At 40.1% G+C, this 22,840-nt stretch overlaps 1 protein-coding gene and 1 pseudogene across 5 annotated transcripts in view; both read right to left on the bottom strand.

Annotated features, from left to right (window-relative positions):
• Positions 1-4,070: 4,070 nt before the first annotated feature.
• Positions 4,071-22,840, bottom strand: part of IL1R1 (interleukin 1 receptor type 1) — a 73,284-nt gene continuing 54,514 nt past the window's right edge. For 4 of the 5 annotated variants that reach the window (XM_004753055.3, XM_004753056.3, XM_045077633.1 and 1 more), the window contains 9 exons: positions 22,545-22,779; positions 22,247-22,436; positions 21,272-21,440; positions 19,313-19,378; positions 14,013-14,130; positions 12,130-12,281; positions 9,580-9,723; positions 8,659-8,826; positions 4,071-7,321 (listed from right to left, as the gene is read on the bottom strand). In XM_004753055.3, coding sequence (XP_004753112.1) covers positions 6,903-7,321; positions 8,659-8,826; positions 9,580-9,723; positions 12,130-12,281; positions 14,013-14,130; positions 19,313-19,378; positions 21,272-21,440; positions 22,247-22,436; positions 22,545-22,779 — 1,661 coding nt within the window. In that variant the 3' untranslated portion in view covers positions 4,071-6,902. Of the gene's footprint in view, positions 7,322-8,658; positions 8,827-9,579; positions 9,724-12,129; positions 12,282-12,490; positions 12,635-14,012; positions 14,131-19,312; positions 19,379-21,271; positions 21,441-22,246; positions 22,437-22,544; positions 22,780-22,840 lie in introns of those variants that run through there. The other variant, XM_045077634.1, reaches the window with a different exon arrangement.
• On the bottom strand, positions 15,028-18,345 carry LOC123391393 (annotated as a pseudogene).

Consider the following 22,840-nt stretch of genomic DNA (forward strand, 5'->3'; position numbering starts at 1 on the left):
CCAGCTCTCTGCTCAACGGGGAGTCTGCTTCTCCATCTCCCTCTGCCTCCCTCACCCACAACCCCATTGCTCATACTAACTCTCTCCCTCTCTCATACCCTCTCTCAAATAAATACATAAAATCTTTTTTTTTAAATGTTAGTAATTATTGGGTGCCTGGATGTCTCAGTGGGTTAAGCCTCTGTCTTCCGCTCGGGTCATGATCCCAGGGTCCTAGGATCGAGTCCCGCATTGGGCTCTCTGCTCAGCAGGGAACCTGCTTCTCCCTCCCTCTCTACCTGCCTCTCTGCCTACTTGTGATCTCTGTCAAATAAATAAATAAATTTTTAAAAATGTTAGTAATGATTTTCTTAAACATTATATTTATTTGTCAGAGTGAAAGCACAAGCAGGGGGAGCAGCAGGCAGAGGGAGAAGCAGGCTCTTTGTTGAGCAGGGAGCACAATGTGGGGCTCCATCCCAGGACCCTAGGACCATGACTAATGCTCTGAGCCTAACGGACTGAGCCACCCAGGTGTCCCTAAGTATTTTTAAGTTGTAAGGTTATAAATGACTTTTTTCTTACTTGTACATTTTAGAAATTTTTACATTCTCTCAAACCAATATTGTTTTCATAATACAAAAAGTTTTTTTTTCAATTCATTTAAGAAAAATGGTTCTAATACCAACAACTTACAGAGGGATTCCTATCCCCGCTTGCTAACAGCCTCCGTAAGCCTTTACTCCCTAATTCCTGCATCATCAGGTTCCACCAGCCAACATTTCGTGAATGTCCTCCCACCCAAAATCTCTGATAACTCCCCTATACCATCTCCGAATGATAAAGAGCAGATATTTCAGTCAGGGATTTAAGACCTTCTACGGTACAAATTCATTTCCTGAAGTTCCATCTCTTCACACTTTTCTCTTTGGCTAGATTTAAGTGTTTTCTGATTTTGAAGTGTTCTCAGTGTCTGGTATAATGTGAGGCAGATAATCAGCACTTTTAAAACAATTCAAAAGTAAACTTGAGAGCAAAAATATTTCCCCTGCGTTTGGGAATTTGAGGGAGGACATGGAGTCCATCTTTAGGAAAGAAGAAATCCAAAGAAAGCAGGATTACAGGACGTACTCTAACTATAGCGTTCAGGCAGACAACCACTGTGCACGGCTGTGAAGGTGATGAGAAGCTCGACTCTGTCTGAGGCTAAGTAGGACAACTGAGGTAAGATACCTGAGGAGAGATGCAGCAGCAGCCACCAGGCAGGACTGACTGACCACAGAGTGAAAGAAGTGGGTTCCCTTGGGTGCGGTTCCTCAAGCAATGCCCCCACCCCCGCATACTAAAGAAGTCCCAGGAGTCCCAGTCTTAGGCTATATTTAGTGAAAGGAAAACCAGGGAACACTATGGAATGGTATCAGTGCAGCTTGTCCCTGATCCAGAAGAGGGATCCCAGTGACACTTGGGATCACTTCCAGGTCAAAGGTTCTGAGAAAAACAAGCTTCACTGACTTTCACTCTCAGTCAATTCATCTTCCAATTCCCAGCACAGGCTGGGTTCATGTTGGGGGTAGCCTCCTACCTGGGGTCATGTTTCTCCTCTTGCTGGCTTAAGGTGAACACACAGGGTCTGTGTGCTTTAATCAGCCAAGACCTGAGCAACACGTGTCAAGATGAACATGTTTTTTGTTTTGATAGGTTAATACTCAACTTTATTTTTTTAATTTAGTTATTTTTTTCAGCATAACAGTATTCATTGTTTTTGCACCACACCCAGTGCTGCATGAGATCCGTGCCCTCTTTGGTTAATACCTACTTTACATAGTGTTCTCTGTTTCCTATAACTCTTCCTCTCCCTAAAACAAATATGTGCACACACACACACACACAATCATATTTTGGCTGTAAAATAAATGTTGATACAGCAAAAGAAGATCCCTCTCACCTATCTCCCTGTGTACATTTTTTATGTGTGATCTATTTTTCCTATTTTATGAATTCTGGTTACTGCCGTGATCCATTTGTGCATCTTATCTCAGTGAAAAAGGAACAACTAGCCCCATCCCAATTCCAGAACATTCTCTTGCTACCTGCTACCCTCTCTTTGGCTTTCACGTCAAGCCCAACTCACCACACTCACACATTCTACCTTGAAATGTGTGATGAAAAGATTTTCTTCTGACAAATTAGCTTGAGGAAATCTGACCTGGAACGATGCGCAGTTCAAACCTGCATTTTTCCAGGATGAAATGTACATTAAAAATAACAAGCCAGATCCTGACTTGGTAAAACTGAATTAAATACAAGCTATTATTATCATTTTTAGAAGTTAACTCCAAAATGATGTGCTTTTTTCCCTGCTCAGCAGGGAGACTGCTTTTCCTACTCCCTCTGCCCCTCCCCCTGCTTTTTCTCTCTCTGATAAATAAAATCTTAAAAAAAAAAAAAAAAAAAAAAAGATTATATACCTTCCTCTCCCTCCACACCCAAACCCAAAACCCCAGAATCTGAAAAAGATACATTCAGGATAAATGGATTTTTTTGTTGTTGCTTTATCTGATCAAAAGGCAAAATTAAAAATATATATATTTTGAGGTTCTTTCTCAGATGCTGGACAGAGGCTTTCCATGCATAAAAATCTTGAAACACAGGAAGTTCTATTTCACAGATGAGAAAACAGAGGTACAAACCAACAAAGTGCTTTGCTCTCGCTTCAAAACTATGACAGTGCAGGAATTTATAACCAGGAATTTTTCTACCAGAGAACATCCCGACTAAGAAACATTTCCAAAGAGCAAAAAACAAACAAAAAACAAAGCAAAACAAACTGTATTCTGAGAAAGTTATTTGGTAAAGAGAATAAAAATCCTCATTCAAAAAAAAAAAACAACCCACTTTTAATTATTTTTTTAAGATGATTGTTAGCATTGACATGTTTGTTTGTTAAAAAATATATTAAGTGGTAAAATAACCAAAATCTGGTGGAAAGCTCTCTGAATGTTTCTGGTAAGAAATTCTGTAGAGGCAAGTTTTCTGGATAGCTGATCCCCAAATTTTCAGAGGTTCTTGCATTTTTTCGTTTTTACTGAGAAATCCTACAGGAATGTGTGAAATCCCTTTCTTTAGAAACCAGATATCCCTTCAAGTCCCTGGGCAGCAGAGGGCCAGTGTGAATGAGCATCAGTCACCGGTCCTCGGTGACACAGTAATGCTGATCCTCAGTCCTCGGTGACACAGTCACTCGGGGGTTGATGGGAGCGGGGCTCTTGGCCTCTGTGTCACACAGCTTCATCTGAGCATTTGTACTTTATTTTTCCAATAGTTTGACTTCCCACTTCCCTCGGTGTCAGCTGCCACTTCTGGTTTGCAGATTCTCTTATGCAATTCCATTCTATTTGCGGATTCTAATATGACCAAAGTTTATTCATAGAACTGCTACTAACCAAGCTTCCATTTACTGAGGACCTGCTGTATGTCAGGCACAGTGCCTGTCAGAAGATACCTCATCCTTCTAATCCTTATACAGCTCTATGAAGGAGATATTATACCCATTTTATAGGTGAGGAAACTGGGGCTCCGATAGTTTGTCCACATTTGCACACCGAGGAGGAGGCAGAATTTAGGGTGGGCCTTCAGACTCTGGGCTGACCTGCCTCCCTTGGGCGTGCTCCCTGGGTGCTGCCAGAGCCACCTGCTTATGAGAAGAGCTGGGAGATGAGAACAGAGCAGCACTGACGGGCCAGGGCTCTCTCTGATCCCTAGAGTTCCTGAGCATTTGTGAGCTTGCGCTGTGGACACCATGTTGGCTGATTTCGTTCACTTCCAGTGTCAAAGGAGAAAAACAACAAACTTTTTGTAAAATGTAAAAAAGTCCATACAAATGCTGCCCTTAACTTTTTTGAACTAGTAAACAGCAAATAATTAATCCATTTTAGAAGCAAGCAGACAGGTAGACTGGCCCTGAAGCTACAGATGGGATTCAGGGCTCAGTGGCTGGCTAATGGCCTCCAAATACCCCAGGCACCAGGGGAGTGTGCCCAGTAAGCCCAGGACATGGCCATGCAGAAACAGATTTTCATGAGAATATTCAATACCAGGTTTTGCCAATTTTATTGGAAATTCAATCCATTGACCAGTGATACATGCTGTACATGAATCAGGTGTTTTACTGTATAAAAATACTTGGTATCTGCTCATAATCATATAAAGACATTTCTAAAAACCCTTCATTATTAACCAGTAAAAATATAATTTATCAAAAATACCACTGGAAAAAATGGCTCAATAACTTTTATCACAAATACACAAAGAGGCGGTAGGAGAAGGAAAATACAAATTCTGCTAAGCCAGTTTTCACTACTGGCGAAAGGCTTTCTTGGCAAACTTCCCTTCAAACACTTAGGCTTACCACCATCAGATAATGCAGTAAAATCGAATTAATGAGGAAGGCCTGAAAGGAAGAGCTTAGAAGAGGTTTTTGGGGAAAACAATAAAACAAAGGAAGTTCCCAGAGTACTAAGAGTGTTGCTCCTTCCTCCGGAATCCTCCCCTGGGAAATGGGAGTGACATGGGTGACATGCGCTTTCCTGTCAGGGCTCCTCCTGGTCCCAGGCACATCCCTTGATTCTTGTCCCTCCCTGAACTCCAGGTGCAATGCCACTGGTAATTCTTGGTCGGTCTCCCCGCTCCTTATTTTTCTCGCCAACTTTGCTGCTAAGTCTAGGTTTCAGAATTGGCTTCCTTGGTGCAACACACACAAGTGTATTTTATAGATGACAGACTAAAAATCATCAGCAACCTAGGTTTTAAGTAGCTGATAGGCCTTTTGGAAGGACAGCCCCAAACCCCAGCCCTGTGTGTGCTGCCAAATAAAAATAAGGCTATTTTTTTGGAAACAGCAGTTCCAAAGCCGTGTTATTACTCGAGGCTGCCAGCTCAGATCCAAGAGAAAGCAGGGGGAAAGTGAAGAGGCAGAGCATTCAGCTCTGTTTCTGTCTAGCTCTGACCACTGTGGGGGACGGGGATACACTGCGCCAGTTTGCGTTCAATTGTAACAATGAACATTAAAAATAAAAAAACAGAAGGCCTGTCCATGTCCATCAACCTTTAAAATGGGGCAAGTGGCATGTGAACTTGGCTTTTCAGTTTTCAGGGGTTTCTCTAAGGAGTACCATCAAGTTCTAAAAAATAGTTGCCTATACCAAAAATCTAACTTGCTTTCACTTTTAATTCACTAAGAAATATTTACCTTTCAGGAAAGAATATATGAAAGCAGAAATAGTTTTCAGAAAACCTAACCAGAATTTTCATCAATTCCAACACTCAGAAGTTTAGAATTTGGTTTCTTAAATGCAAGCCTTCCTAGACTCAGCCACCATCCTGGAAAACAATCATTTCTTCTCACAAAAGAGCTAGGGGTAGGACTGAAAGGGACATTTATTGACCTGAAGTCAAGTGTTCAAGACACTACTACACTCAAAGCCAGCAACACCGTTGTGAGCCCTAGGTCCGACAGCACTAAGAATGTATTTTGTTTAAAAATAGGTCACTTGCTCTCTCTATAACATTAGGATGATTATGAAACTTAAATCTGATCATCTGTGGGCATTTTTCAATAAGAAAGCCCTACCCAAATCTACGTCAAGTAGGCAAATTACTTGGAAGGCACCCAGACGAGGAGAGACACCCACAGCCTCCCGAGCCAAGAGCAGAGTTTCCGGCTGGAGACAGAATGCCTTCTCATAAAGTGACAGCCAACAGACTAAGTGCTACCAGACTCAGAGGAGAGAGCTGGTGTCCTAGGGCAGTTTCCTAGGGAAATCTCTTAAAGAAAGAGAGCTGGAGTAAATTTCAAATTTCATAAAACTTTGGTCCGCTGGAGAAAATTCGAGAAGGCATTCTGGTCAGAGGAGACAGGAGGAGAAGCAGATATGAGGGAGCAGGAGTGGTGGGCGTGAAGGCACACAAGGCTGACTTGGGAATTCACACAGCAGGACGGGGATGGGAACAGCCATGCAGACAGACCGGGGAAATAGGGCGTTGGCTCCTCAACCAGGAGCAGCCCCGCAGAGGGCTTTTAGTAAGAGCAGGAGAGCTTTTAGTAGAGCAGCACTTCATGCAGGACACCTAATCAATCTGTGGGCCTGGAGTGTGGCAGAGAGGAGGAGGAAGTGACTTGGAAGCTGTCCTTCCAAAGAAGCGATGAGTCCAGTGGAACGCAGAAGAGGAGGGTAGAACAGAATGGTCATTCCAGCGAGGGAAGCATGCAGAGCTGGATCAGGTCTCGGCAATTCCTGCTTTACAGTCTCTCTCTCCAGCACAAAGCTAAAGTTATTTCAAAAACATGCAATCCTGAAGAATCCCTCTTTTCACCAAAATGAGAGTTATAAAGGTCTGTAAAATGAAATGCGGTCTTTGGAAAAGGAGAGCTGGCTGTCGATGCATATGGAAAAGTGCGAAGCAAGTGGAAAGTTCTCCTACCCTTGTCTGTGAAATACCAGTCTCATTTTGCCAAGGAAAGCCAGTGGGGGGGGGGCTGGGGCAAGGAACCAGGCAGTACCCAGACTGGGCCACGGCCCCACCCTTGGACTGTAGACAACTTCATAAAACCGTTTATAGATGCTAAATATTTCCTGCTAGTTCTTCCCTCTCATTTGCGGTCCTGGTGCCTGTTAGCAGTCCAAACACTCAGGCAGGGCATCTGTTGCTTTCTAAAAGGATTTCCTAGCCCTCAGTTCTGAATTGGGCTGACCTGCTATCACCACCACATTCTGTTCCCTTAACGATTTGATTCCAGATGACCTCAGGGATAAGGGACACCACAGGTGCATTTTATGACTGTACAGTCAGTGCGGGCATAGCCCAGCCTACAATGCCTGAAGACGGGAGTCACCCAAGGAACTCTGGGCCAAGCTTCTCCCCTGCTACCCGAGAGGCACCTGCACCTCCTTCTGCAGTGTTTTCTTAGAGTCTGGCCTTGTGGCCCAGGAGAGAAACTGGGGTTTGGATGAAGGGGGTTGCGGCTGGACTGGCATATTGTATCTGACATTCTTCCAGAACCTTGTCTTTGCAGACCATGACCCCTCTCTAAAGTCCCCTGACCAGCGTATAGCCCCATGTTTCTGCCTGATGAATTTAATGGTTTCTGGCATTTTTTCATAGTCTTGGATTTTCTCCAGTTCGAGCAGGACAACTTTAATTCCATCCTGAACAAAGGCATTGTACATGGCTATCTGCTCTTCAGATGAATTCCCCAGGCAACCCAATCCTGTTGCTTCTGGGACCAAAATGACAATCAGTCTTCTGCTTTTCCTTATGTTTTCATTAGTGACGTCAACAATGTCTAAAAACATGAAGCACAGTAAGAGTGAGTAAAATTTCAATTAATAATCATTCTCTCCCAAACCAAAACCCCACAAGGTTTTTCCCACCCCATCCCTTTTGTCTTCTAATGCTCTTTTATCCCATCCTTTATTTTTTTTTTAAGATTTACTTATATGAGAAAGAAAGAGAGAGCATGAGCATGGGAGGGGCAGAGGGAGAAGCAGACCCCCCGTTAAGCAGGGAGCCTCTTTGGGACTCTATCCAAGGACCCTGGGATCATGACCTGAGCTGAAGGCAGCTGCTTAACCACCCAGATGCCCCCTCTTTTTTCTCATCTTAATTAAGATGAAAGAAGTTTCTGATTTTATAGACCAGCTCAAAACCTGACCCACAAAAGCTGAATATTTCATTTAGGACTCAATCTATTTCTGGTAGAAATATTAAAACCTTAAACCATTTGATTTCTTCCCCTCCTGTGTTGCTGTCTCAGGTGGAAAGTAACTATTGGATCTAACGAGTTGTGAAGTTTTCCAAAACTAAATAAACTTAGTTAATTACTCTACCAGCAAAATATGAGAAAAGTAAGTATTTTGCATTTAATAGATGTGAAAATCGCCATCACACACCACCAAGGAGGTTCTTAAAACGGCCAAATCTGTGTACCTACACCGTGGTCCTTCTAGAAAGACGAAACCTAACTTTAGCAATTATTATTATTATTATTTTTAAATTTCTTTTCAGCGTAACAGTATTCATTGTTTTTGCACCACACCCAGTGCTCCATGCAATACATGCCCTCCATAATACCCACCACCAGGCTCCCCCAACCTCCCACCCCACCCCCACCCCTTCAAAACCCTCAGGTTGTTTTTCAGAGTCCATAGTTTCTCATGGCTCACCTCCCCTTCCAATTTCCCCCAACTCCCTATTCCTCTCTGTCTCCCCTTGTCCTCCGTGATATTTGTTATGCTCCACAAATACGTGAAACCATGTGATAATTCACTCTCTCTGCTTGACTTATTTCACTCAGCATAATCTCTTCCAGTCCCATCCATGTTGCTACAAAAGTTGGGTATTCATCCTTTCTGAAAGAGGCATAATACTCCATAGTGTATATAGACCACATCTTCCTTATCCATTAGTCTGCTGAAGGGCATCTTGTTCTTTCCACCGTTTGGAGACCATGGCCATTGCTGCTATAAACATTGGGGTACAGATGGCCCTTCTTTTCACTACATCTGTAACTTTTGGGTAAATACCCAGGAGTGCAATTGCAGGGTCATAGGAAAGCTCGATTTTTAATTTCTTGATTATTTTTACAACGAAGACTTTTACTCTTTTCCACGACACACTCACCTTCCCCAACATATGCATCCCTTCCATAAATGAACAGTTTATATCCATACTGTTCTTCTAAGACCTCAGGCAAGACTTTAAACACAAAAATATCCGAGGGACAGGTGGACCCTTCCCCAAGAGTCTTTGGATATAGTATGTAAGCATCATAGATCTTTCCATCTGAAGCTAGAGGAGAAAATGTGAAATATTTAGATCCAAAAAAAGGAAAGAATTGGTAACATCAGTCTTCCCAACATGCAGTTCAGAATGAATTATTAATTTGTGCGTGTGTGAGCGTATGAATGAAGCAGCTGTACCAAAAATACAGTAACTTTTTAAAGTGGTACTCTCCTACAAGTCTCTATTTTATTGTGTCTCACTCTGAATGTATTCTTTATTACTGAATGGCCTCCTCATGGGCAGAGATTCTTTTCCTCTTGGCCGGGGAACTATCCTTAGCAACCTGGTCTTATCTTCTTTCCTGTGTCTTAGCCTTGAATTCTATCCATTCTTTCTTTTATGTAGTATTGTAGTATTAATTTTTTTTTTGCAAGGTTTAAACAAAAGAGAAAGCGAGAGCTTCCCTGATGCATGAAAATCATCGTTTCTTTCCTCTGAAGGCAGATCGTGGGGACATCTATGTCCTACCCAGCAAGGGGCCAACCCTCAACATTACTAAACTGGACCAGCAAACAAATGCTCTGAAATGCATGTTTATCCCTCTGTGAGGAACACGAAAGCAGGAACTTGCAAAGCAATGCTATTCAGCCTGTTCAGTCCCCAAACAATAATGATGTATAAGAGTAACTACTATGCTTGCTTGTATATGCCACTTTTCATTTTAAAATTTAAGTAAAAAGTTTCTCATTTATCTTCTGTTATCTCTTAACTACCCCCTCTCTCCAACAAGGAAAAGTTGCCCAGAATACAAAATCATACCTTTTGGGGGGAGAAAAACATAGCAAGAATCCCGGTACCAAAGCACAATGTCAACCTTGAAGATTTTGTAGATGAAAACAGAGCATGTAATTATTACTGTTAACATGACAAATACACCAATCGTGTGCTTCCTGAAATCAGGCACTATAGCAGAGAAGAGGAAAAAAAGATATTAGAACCAAAAGAATTAAAAATTTGGACATACCAAATTAAATATTATCATCTCAGAGAAACCATTTTTGGGACTGTTCTGCCATCCCAAATCCCAGATAATATTAACGTATTCATTATTATCACTTAATAAAACATACTAATGTACAAAGCCATCTAGAATTGATACTTTATAAAACTGAGGTGCACTGTATTAAACTTCCACCTAAATTTTACAATACAGTTGACCCTTGAACAGTACAGGTTTGAAATGCATGGGTCTTTTTTACAATACAGTTACTTTTTTTTTTTTTTTACAATACAGTTACTATAAATTATGATTTCTTAATAACATTTTCTTTTTTCTAGCTTACCATATAGTAAGAACACAGTATATAATACACATAACATACAAAATATATATTAACTGTTTATTGGGTCATGAGCAAGCTATCAGCAGTAAAGTTTTGGGGACTCGAAGTTATACTCGAATTTTTGACTGGGATAGAAGTGCTGGTGCTCCTGACTCCCATGTTAGTCAAGGGTCCACTATATACAATAACACAGAAAAAGTGCCAAAGCGCATAGGGTAGAGCACTTCAGAGTAAAACAAGTCAAAGTCACTCAAAACCCTACAGAAGTTTCTGGAGCTATAAGAATCAGGTGAGGAAAGCTGAAGTCTAGGGGAAAGGAAAGAAGGGGCTTAGGAATGCCAAACAGAATGTGTCACTCTTCCACATTCTTCTAGCTTCATTCCCTCCAATGATTACAGTGGAGGAGAGGCAGAGTAGCAAGGTGAAGGAAAGTAAGGGGGTATGGTGTAGAGAAGAAAGACGAAAAAAGTGCCTTCTAAATGTCAGGGCTCATGTAGGCATCCAGAAGAGAGAGTCTAAAAGCTCTATTATTTTAATTTCCCAATCTGGTCTTTGATCCATCTGCAGCTGATTTAAATATGAAATAGGAACCAAGATATATACCATTTTTCAGACCAATATCCAATTGGCCCAATGGATAGTTCACACTAATAGCCTTAATTATGGTAGTTTCACACAAAATCATGATACCTGTAGTGTAAATCTTCCAGATTTGCTATTTTTATTCAATACCACCTTGATTATTCTTGCCCCTTAACAGTTCCATATGACTTTAAAAATAAACCTGCCCACAACAGCACATCCACATAAACACATACCCAAACTTGCACAAATACTGTTGGAATTTTGATTGGAATTTTTTTTGAATCTATAGATTCATTTGGAGAGAACTGATATCTTTATAATACAAAGTCTTTCAATCCATGAACATTGTATATCCTTCTACCTATTTAGGTCTTTTCTAATTTATCTCAATGACTTTTTTTAGTTTGTATCACAGAGGTTTTAAATAGCATTTGTCAGGGGCACCTGGGTGGCTCAGTGGGTTAAGCTGCTGCATTCGGCTCAGGTCACAATCCCATGATCCTAGGATGGAGCCCCGCATCGGGCTCTCTACTCAGCCAGGAGCCTGCTTCCTCCTCTCCCTCTCTGCCTGCCTCTCTGCCTGCTTGTCATCTCTCTCTCTGTCAAATAAATAAATAAATAATCTCTTAAAATAAATAAATAAATAAATAGCATTTGTCAGACTCATCCTAAGTATTTGATAATTTTTGATACTATTATAAATTTAATATTTTAAGTTTAATTTCTATTTGTTGTTAGTATTTACTGACTACATAGAAATACTGTATGTATGTACATATATGTGTTTACATGTAGAGAGGCACTAGTGATCTTGTTAAATTCATTTCTAATTCTAATAGTTTGTCTATAGGTTTTTAAATTTTCTCCCATGTACATATTCATAAATACCCTATATTTAATCCAACTACAAATAATCAAAATATTTCACAAATATTTTTAATATTGTGTTTGATTATATAATTGAAAAAAAACCAGTAACTTCTGACATCCTCTCTGGAAAGTGGATATTTAGGCTTCCCCTGTCTATTATGCTGTCATTTACTTAAAATGTTCATTAAATACCTATGATATGCCAGATTTTAGTCACTACTAGCTCTGGAAATAGAATGACTATTACGATAACTGGTCAGCACCATTACAGAATTTAAATCAATAAGCTAAGTATGACAGATACTGTGACAGGGGCATAGGGTTCTCTGAAAGTATATAACAGAGGCACTAACCTTGTCTGTTTGGTCAGAGAGCTTGTTAAGGGCAGGCAAGAGGACAGAAAGCTTCTAGGAGAAGAAATGGTACAGCTGACAAGTGAAAGAATAGAAGTTTGCCAGGTTAAGAGGACTCCAAAAGCATTCCAGGCAGAGGAAACAGCACTGCAAACCTCAAGGTCATAGACTCTTGCAACAGAAAACCAAAACTGCATTTCAAATATTCTGTTGTTTACCTGGATGTATTAATTGGATATATGCTGAACTTAGGCCATCTGTATTCTTGGCTATACAAGTAAATGGATATAGATAAAACCTACTTTCCACTTCTGAAATATTAAGAATGGTGATGACTGTATCCTTTCCCCTTTCTGAAGGATTTTTCACTCTGTTCAAAAGAGAGAGAATAAATGAAGTTGTTTAGGGAAAACTATAACTGAGACACATATACATGGTTTATCTCTTTATTCACCACATGAATTGCAGCAGAAATTATCACCAGCCCTATGCACAGGAATAATAATCATCAGGCTGTTAGCAATACTGATCTGAGATTTTATAGCGCAAAGACCACTGTCTGTAAAAGACTTAGAAGCAGAGATCAAAGTAAAATTACCAGCTTCCAAGAAGAAAAAGATGGATGTGCATTCTAGTCACCATGAGGGCACAGAGAAGAATGCATGAGACGAGGAGCCTGGAGCAGATGACCAAGGAGAATGCTAAGGAGTCGGGAGTTGATCCCTAGAGAGGAAACAGAAAGCCACTAGAGACTTGAGACGTGGAGCCCCTGATTCTTGGTCTCACTTAACGAGTCCTTCCTAAACTTTTTAAAAAACCAGAATATAAACTCAACAAGGCAAGAAACAACAAATGTTGGAGAGGATGTGGAGAAAGGGGAACCCTCTTACACTGTTGGTGGGAATGCAAATTGGTGCAGCCACTTTGGAAAACAGCATGGAATTTCCTCAAAAAATTAAAAATAGGAGTGCCTAGGTGGCTCAGTGGGTTAAAGGTCTTTGCCGGTGGCTCTAGTCATGGTCCCAGGGTCCTGGGATTGAGCTCCACATCAGGCTATCTGCTCAGCAGGGAGCCTGCTTCCTCCTCTCTCTCTCTCTCTCTCTCTCTGCCTGCCTCTCTGCCTACTTGTGATCTCTGTCAAATAAATAAATAAAATATTTTTTTAAAAAACTAAAAATAGAACTACCCTATGACCTGGCAATTGCACTACTGGGTATTTACCCCCAAAGATAAAGGTGTAGTGAAAAGAAGGGCCATATGCACCCCAGTGTTCACAGAAGCAATGTCCACAGTAACCAGACTATGGAAAGAGCCGAGATGCCCTTCAACAGACGAATGGATAAAGAAGATGTGGTCCATATACACAACGGACTATTACTCAGCCATCCGAAAGGACGAATACCCAACTTTTGCATCAACATGGATGGGACTGGAGAGGATTATGCTGAGTGAAGTAAGTCAAGCAGGGAAGGTCAGTGATCATATGGTTTCACTTACTTGTGGAACATAAGGAATAACATGGAGGACATTAGGAGAAGGGAAAAATGAAGGGGGAGAAACCGGAGTGGGAGACGAACCACGAGAGACTATGGACACCAGGGAAACAAACGGAGGGTTTTAGAATGGAGAGGGGGTGAGGGGATGGGCTAGTCCAGTGACGGGTATTAAAGAGGGCATGGATTGCATGGAGCATTTGGTGCTATATGCAAACAATGAATCATGGAACACTACATCAAAAACTAATGATGTACTGTATGGTGACTAACGTAACACCATTAAAAATAAAGAAAAAAAACCCAGAACAACATGAAGGGTAATTCAGGAAAGTTGCTTCATTGGAATGTTATAACATATTTATCCAAATTCAAGAGAAAGCCTTCCAAGTGGTCTGTTATTTGCACCACAATGACATGTACTTTTACCTGAAGTGTAGAAGATCTTCTAAGTCCTGTTTAGCTCAGCAAAACTCAACAGGGACAGCAAAACATCAAGGGCCTATCAACTAACTATCTCTATCCAACTAAACCATCAAGGTTGTATACATTTCATGACATGAAATTTAATACCAAAACTTCTCTGTTACGTATTTTAGCATACTTACAGCACATATTCCTCTGCCAGCACTGAGTCGTCATCGTCAATTGCTGACCCATTCCACTTCCAGAAGACAGAGTCACTAAACTGGCCACTGACATTGCAGATTAATTGTAGCTTGGATCCTGCAAAGCAATGTAGTTTTAATCTTAGCAATTGACTTTTATCTGATCTATCTAGATTAATAAATGGCCATTGAATAAAGATTTTAAATTATAGAAAAGTACAAAGAAAAAGAAAAATTGCCCTTAAACCTACCAGTTGGAGATAACTGTGATTAGTAACTTCATGCCTCTCATTCCTCATCTTCTCTGTGTACACATGCAATTTTTTAAATGGAGTGTTATGGTCTACCATTTGCAAATATTGTATCCTGGCAATTCCTGCTCATGAGATCAGCCTTCCAAAATAGTCTGTTTCAAGGCCGTTCACTTTTTTTTTTTTTTTTTTTGAGTTGATGGTCTATTTATTGAATTTTGGTCAAGGCCGTTTACTATTCCATAATACAAATACATTATGACTGATGCTTTTCCTATTGCTAAACACAATTTGTTCCTAATTTTTTCACTATTAGGATTAATATTCTAATGATTATTCTTGCACATCAATATTGTACATATACTGAAGCACTACTTTGAATCTGGAAGTACAGATTTAAAAAGCTAGCCCCCTGACCCAAGTGACACTATATTTGACATCACTTTTTCCAGCAGTATAAGTGAGTGCTTTTTATCCCCTTAGTCCCCAGATTCCAAATACTTTTGGTCATTTACCAACAAGAGAAAAAAAAAATTCCATTCAAATTTTCAACAGCATTGCTTGAAATCAGGGTGAATGAACGTGTCCTTTATAAGTTTAGTATTCATTTGCCTTTAAGAACTGCTTGTTATGGGTGCCTGGGTGGCTCAGTGGGTTAAGCCACTGCCTTCAGCTCAGGTCATGATCTCAGGGTCCTGGGATCGAGTCCCATATGGGTCTCTCTGCTCAGCAGGGAGCCTGCTTCCCTCTCTCTGCCTGCTTCTCTGTCTACTTGTGATCTCTCTCTCTGTGAAATAAATAAATAAAATCTTAAAAAAAAAAAACAAAAAGAACTGCTTGTTATGCCATTACTTAATTGAGTCTCATATAAACCTCATTATTGTGTGGGAGCTCTTTATAATAGCCATGACATTAACTCTTTATCATGCATGAAAACTATTCCAAATACTGTTCAGAGTTCACTGCTTTCCTTCTATTTTTATTTATGGAAATTCTTTGAGTACAGATATTTTTATCTTTTACTTGGTCAAATTTCTGTTTTATCTGTTCTCACAATTTTTTCTAAAATCGGGAAAATATCTATGTACATTTTCATTGAGGTATATATAATGTTTTCATCGTTTTGATTGTTTTAGTTCTTTACTCTATCTAGAATATAATTGGGTATGGTATGAGGGAGAGATTTAACCTAAGGCTTTTGTCCAAATAGCTGACTGATCATTTCCAGAACCACTTATTGATAACAATTTGTAATGCCACTTTTATTAGAAAATAAATTATTTATTTGAGACTTTCTTGATTTGAATGTGTATACTGATGCCAGTGGTACCACAAATCTTAATTACTACAGTGTTAGGGTAAATGTTAGCATCATTTCTATTACAGTTTTCCTTAATTTGGTGTTTCTCAAGATTGTTTTCATTACTGTTCCCCTTTGGAGCCTTTTAAGACATTTTTATCCTAACTGCTTCCCTCCCCGTGAATTTTTAATACCACAGACATAGTATATCGCTTTAGATTTTTTTCCACTAAGAACAAATTTTCTCCCCATTGGAAATAAGATCACTCCCACTCTGTCGATATGTAAGCTTTAAATCTCAATTTTCCTGAGAGGTCAGAATTTGTGCGGTTTTTTTCTCTCCTATAAATGCTATATATTTTTTAAAGATTTTGCTAAGAATTTTATAAACCGCTCTATGACTTGTTGCAAATGGGATCTCTTTGCCCATTATGTTCTCTAGCTGGTTATTACCAAACACGTTTACCATTTTAGAATATCAATTTTAGTCACTTGCTTGCTTCTACAAATACTTTTATTTTAATAAAGTTAGTATAGACAATGTCCATTTAAAACCCCTATACCTAGGCCAAAAAGTACAAATAAAATAAAAAGAGCAGTGCTCTGTTGCATACACTTCTGCATTAAAAATTTTATTAACTACTTATGAAAATCACAAGTTTTCAGGGAGTCTTATGACAAAATCTTTCTTTAATCTTAAAATGGTTTATCTTCAGTGAAGCCATCTTTGGAGTTAGTCCCTATCTTCACCATCTCTACGGCCCCTCAACGTCAGCCCAGTATTCCTGTTCTTTGGGGCCGACCCTCAAATTATAAAAGCAGCTTTAAGTTAAGGAAAGACCATTTTTCCACAGTTCAGTTCTCTGAGAAACTTTCATCTCCTACTGAAAGCCACATGTCCAGAAGGGAAGTAATCACGAGCCAGAATTTCAGGGCCAGTTGGAAAGCCATTATGAACACTAGCATCAGCGAGTTATTTACCACAAGCCTGAAGACGCACAGTCCTGGAAAAGGGTGGCCCCTCTGTGCACATGTGTAATTTGTAAAAAGGAGAGGGCGACAGGAACTGAGGTTTCATCACCAAAACTCAGTGCCAGGAAAACAAACGATAATGACTAATGGACACCAGAATTCACACCACCAGATGCCTTAAGGAGGGAAGGGGCCAGTCTTCAATTCCATCTTGAACACCACATGACAAAAGAATTATTTTTGAAACTAAAAGAGGATTGAGGGGAAAGAAGAAAACAATAAAAATAATATCTAAACTGTGGTATGAACTCCCTGTTTGTTCCTGATAAACTTCAATCACAACTTCCCCCCTTCCCAGCTCCCCTGGACTCATTATCAGCAATCCTCTGACCTTCAAAGAGAACCTTGAGTGAATTCACGGGAACATCCGGTCTTTGACAGTAGGATTCTTTGAGTTCCTGAGATATGTCGTCCACCACTGTCACTTCAAAGTGAATCTCACTGCCACCATGTCCGGTGACTGAGTTTAATGTACGCTCTTTCCTTCTCATCCCTCAAGTCCCCCTCAAGTTAAAGGTTTGCCTCCTGGTTAAACACAGTGATGACTGCTTCACCCAGAGTCTCCTCCCCGCAGTAGTGGTCTCAGGGAAGCAGGACCTCGCTCGGGGACTTACAAATCCATCTCTTCCCCACAGCATACCTTCACTACACCTTGAATATTAATTTTGTATCTGGCCAATTAATAATATATTAATTCTAACCTCTCCCTGGTAACTCTCTTGAAAGTAATACACATATTATATGATCTGAAAATAATAAAGTCCTTTTCTCCATTACAGTAAGCATGCCTTGGTTCTTTTATGTATGATGTTATCAACAGGGCCCTTCTAGAATATGTAAAGCAATGATGGTTATTTGGGCATCTTTGCTTGGAGGGTCTATGCCTGTAGAACGTCTCACACTAGTGTCATTGTCCATTAAGAATATTAGGGACTGGGATGCCTGGGTGGCTCAGTTGGTTAAGCAGCTGCCTTCGGCTCAGGTCATGATCCCAGCGTCCTAGGATCGAGTCCCGCATCGGGCTCCTTGCTCGGCGGGGAGCCTGCTTCTCCCTCTGCCTCTGCCTGCCATTCTGTCTGCCTGTGCTAGCTCTCTCCCCCTCTCTCTCTGATAAATAAATAAAATCTTTAAAAAAAAAAAAGAATATTAGGGACTATTAGTTTGAATCAATGTTATTTATTAAGTTAAGGAAGTATACCCCAGTTCTATTTTTCTAAGTCATTTTATTGGTACTGAACCTTAGCATAAGCTTGTTTGACACCCTTCAGGATAATCATATGACAGGGTGACATGTGCATCTGGTCAACGGGGTATATTAAAATAATTATTTCCTAACATAAAGCTATTTTTTAGATTTGGAGATCAATGCCACCTGAACTTCAGAAGCCTAAAATGTATGCCTCTAGAACACGAATTCTAAACAGAAGCTATGGCCAACAGGGCAAAAAGTAGTTCGTGAGGAGAGGGCAAGAAAATCCTAGATATTGCAATGGTTTGTGGCCCGGCAAAGTGCCGTGGTAGAGCAACAGATATACAATAGATCTGTGGCGTTAAAACTAAGAAGGGGGGAACCTGGTTGATTCAGTTGGTAAAAGCCTCTGCCTTCAGCTTGGGTCATGATCCGGATGGAGCCCTGCATTGGGCTCTCCGCCCCGCACTGCCCCCTCCGCCTGCCTCTCTGTGTACTTGTGATCTCTATGGTCACAAATGTTTTCCTTCTAATCTCCGTACAGCTATTCCCTGTCTTCATGCAGTTACTTTTACAGAAAAGAACTTTGCATGCCAGCCTGGCTTTTGATCCTCTGATACCAAAATCTGTTTTTATGTTTGGACCAGTGGTTTTCAAGAGAACATGCGGTGATGGGAAAAATGTTCTATATTTGTGCTAATATGGTAATCACTGGACACATATGGCTATGAAGCCCTTGAAATATGGCTAATGTGACTGAAGGGCTAATTTTTAATTGAACTAAATTAATTAATTTACTTGATTTAAAGTTACATGTACATAGCCACATAAGGCTAGTGGTTACTGGATTGTATAAAGTAGGTCTGGATGCTTATAGGATTATGTCTTTGCTCTTGAAATAAAAACATTTCACTGACTTGGTGGTCATTCTAGAAAAATACTTTTCCTTTTTGGTCTGATATCCTGCCCTTCAGTCTAAAAGCTTAGTTCTGATCTTAAGAAATCCATCCCATGCCAGTCAGATAAATTACATTTCTCATTCCTAGTCCTGTTGAACTTAGCCTTTGGCTGATGTTTTCATGGGTAATAAACATCCACAGGAAAGTGAGGGCGGGCAAATCAGATGTGAGTAGATTTCTGCTAGGAGAGGCAGGAAACCGAAAGAAACATTTAAAGACATACTTTGTTTTTATTTTCCCACTAATTACAGATCTACTCAGTAAAGGGTTTTGGTGATGTGTAGCAAAGGTAGAGTTTATCTTTTTTTTTTTTTTTTTTTTTAATTTATTTAGTCAGAGAGAGAGAGCGAGAGCTAGCACAGGCAGACAGAGTGGCAGGCAGAGTCAGAGGGAGAAGCAGGCTCCCCGTGGAGCAAGGAGCCCGATGTGGGACTCGATCCCAGGACGCCGGGATCATGACCTGAGCCGAAGGCAGCTGCTTAACCAACTGAGCCACCCAGGCGTCCCGGTAGAGTTTATCTTGAGTTCAAAATAATGATTTCAGCATAGGGTGATTGGAACCCACTTACCCAGTCCTACTTCCACCGTCTCGTTAGCTGGACTCACAATTACAGGCCTCAGAGGCTTGTATTCTTCTGAAAGACAAACATCCACAGGGCTTCTTAGTCTCTTACAGATCAGAATCTCAACTGATGACAACAGTTAGCAAAATATACGAAGACATACCACGTGGCGGCGGGCCAGATATGCCCCCACGTGCCCAAAGCGTAGACGGCAGGAGATAGAAGACAAGAGATGAAGGAAAGAGGCCAATGTGGATGTCATGACTAAGTACAATGCCTGCTGGTAAGCCTGGGCCCTGCGCAACCCGTTGAGTTTGGTGCTACAAACACACACATCACAGGGACTCCAGACAAGTGCCTCTTGTGAAGCAAATCAGAAACAGCAAGTAGCTACGGAGAGGGACTTCCGTGGATGATGCATGAACCGGAGACACCACCCGCACTAAATCTGCTTCTCTTTAGTAACTGCACCCAAGAGTGCAATGCCAGGTGATTTGGCAGAATTTATTTAAAAGGGCAGCAGAATATCAAGGAGCTCCAGAAATTTGTCTGTGTTTTATTTCCAAAAAGATTGACTTCGAAGGTCCATCTGTGGCCAAGCCTGAGAAACTATGAACTGAAATGCCCAGTATTCCACCACAGTAAAAAAAAAAAATAATAATAATAGCCTCCATTAGGGCAGGGCCTTGTCTCTTTTGTTCCCTAATGTATACCTAGAACAGTGCCTGGTATATAGTAGATGCTCAATTGATATTTTTGAGTCTGTTCTATGCAAACAAAATATGACCTCTTCTCTGAAGTATATTATTTCTATAAAAGGGATCAGAAAAGACAGAGTATTTAAAAATATATTTGACCTATTAAAAAAAGTCCCTAGTTCTCTCTAAAATTCTCTCTGCTGGTCTGGTTTCTGTATATCAAGAAAGACAAACCAGAGCTACCCCACAGCTGCTAAGATGGTTGTAAAGTAAAGGGTGTTGAAAATTATGATTCACTAATGCTTATAGGAACTAGGCAAGGAATTCATTTTGATTCAATAAAATTAATGTTTGAAATATAAGTTATTAGAGAATTGAGAAAACTTCGCTCTGTGTAGGGTGATTGTGTTTAGGGTTTACCCGAGACAGGCCCCATCTATGCCGGTTGTCCCAGCATAACCAATAATAAGGTCCCTTTAACTTTTAAAGTCATGGTTAGAGGAGCTCTTGTTACTGAAAGTTTACAAAATCTATTTACAGAAAGGCTGAGCATTCTGCCCATTCCCAGGTAATTTTTAGGAGTGCATTTTCTTGTAAAATCACTTTTAAGGTGAAACACAGTTAACAGAAAACTGAAAGCCTCGGGAATATTTACAAGAATAATTATCAATGCCTATTTATTTCTCCTTTGTTTTGCACCAGGCACATGATCACAGGATGAGCATACTTGGTCACTAATCTTCCCAACAACTTTGGAAGGTTGTATCATCTTACAGAGGAGGAAACGGGCTTAGAGAGGGAAAGTAACTGAGCTAACAAGAAACTAACAAGAGGTACAGTACACTCTAGGAATGCAACACATTCCAAAGCCCATTAGCATCCACCCCATCAAGATCAAGTAGATGTTCCTTACTGCTAGACACTCAGACTCCCCAAGCAAAAGCACTCAGGACTGCCCTCCCTCATACTCTAGTCACAAGGAACCCCAGAGCTCTCTGGAAGAACCATCTTCAGCCATGGCAAAGAACAAGCCTCTTACTTCAGTTGGAAAACACAGCTCTTACCCTCTAATTAGCACTGCATCTGAAGCAGGAATGCAAAACGTGTACACAGGATTAGCAACAAAAAAGCTAAAGCCATGCGACCTTTGGCAAGTTATCAAGCTTCTCTTGGGTTTAGTTTCTCCCTAAACAATGAAGGTACCATTAGAACCATGGTTACTGGGCCTTCCCAGATTCAAACTCCTAGGATTAGAGCTATGACTCACCTATAGTCTTCAGTTCTATAACCCGGGTAACACGATATTGCTTTCCCAAGTACATGTAGAATATTCCACAAGTATATTTCCCATTATGTGCTGCAGTCACATTTGCTATAACGAGTCTATCTTTCACTCCACTAAAGTATATATTGTCAAGAAGTAGAGGTTTGCAATCCTAGAAAGATGGAGAGGAAGGAAGTATTAAAACCAATTAATGATTTTCCCCAACCTACTACCAGCAAAAGAAACTCCATTTTTCCATATTGGCAAATATTTTATGCATGGGGTGTGTGTGTGTGTGTGTGTGTGTGTATGTATGTATATGTACATATTCATATATATTCATAGATATATATATTGAAAACCTCAGGAAAATTTATAATAAATCATCATACACCCGTTTTACACCAAACACATGACTGCAAGCTGAGCACATATATGAATATATATGACTATGTTTCTTGTGTACGAGTTTTAATATAGTATTTTTTTGTTTGCAATAATCCCAATCACATTTCCAGGATATTATATCTTTATGCCTATGAGCCTTGCACTTTGAAGACAAGTGAAGACAAATTTACTTTGCAAGGAAAACATGTTTGAGGGCAGAATGCTAATGCCACAGTTTCTTAGTAATGCTATACTTCCTTTCTGCGTTGATATTAATTATTTTGTATTTCTTAACCTCTAACAAGACAATTCCCCATGTAAGTTCCAACAAACTAGGTAGATCAAAGTTACCAAAACATGAAGTAGAATGCTACCCAATCCAGTTTCAAATAAAATTAACAGAAAGTAAGACTTTCATTAAATGTATGCAGTCTAACAATTTAAAAAAAAAAAATTCCTATTAAGTTTCACCATGCAAAAGCAACCAATACGTCAAATGAAAAAGCACTCTGCAGATTCACCCTATTGTCTAGGTCAGGAAACTTTTCTGTTTGCTGGAAAAGTAAAATACCATATTGAATATAAAATTACCTTCTGCCACTGTATTTTTGGTAACTCATTATTTTCATCTTTAAAAAAGTCCATATAGGGACACACAAGTTGTCCATCTGCTGCAACAGGTAGTCTCTGCGTAAAGATAGTTTCTGTGTTGTAACACAAGTTAGGTTCATGCTGTACAAACCTAATGGTTGTTTTAATTTTGAGGCAGTAAGTTGCATTCCTAAAATCAATCAAAATAGGTGAATTCAGCACAATTAAAAATGTTTCTGTCCTTACCTATTGCAGGCACACAGAACACATGTCTGCAACATATCGATTCTTTTCTTACCTCACGGTGCAAAAGTAATACCCCGAATCCTCCACCATGGCAGGAACAAACCAAAGTTCATCTTTGTGCTGATGAATCCTGGCACCTACATCCATAGATATAGGTGTCTTGCTGTCATTTTTATACCAAATTATAGGGCCTTTCTTTTCATTTGGGTTAAGGAAACAGGAACGTACATCAATTTCATATGCAGATGAAACTAAAATTACTCGTTCTGTCCGTTCCTCACATATATCTTGAAAAGGGAAAAAGAGAAAGCAATGTCTGTGAGAAATTCATCCATTTCTTCATGCAAT

The sequence above is a fragment of the Mustela putorius genome, unplaced genomic scaffold (genome assembly GCF_011764305.1).
Source record: "Mustela putorius furo isolate JIRA1106 unplaced genomic scaffold, ASM1176430v1.1 tig00000224_pilon_pilon_pilon, whole genome shotgun sequence".
NCBI lineage: Eukaryota > Metazoa > Chordata > Mammalia > Carnivora > Mustelidae > Mustela > Mustela putorius.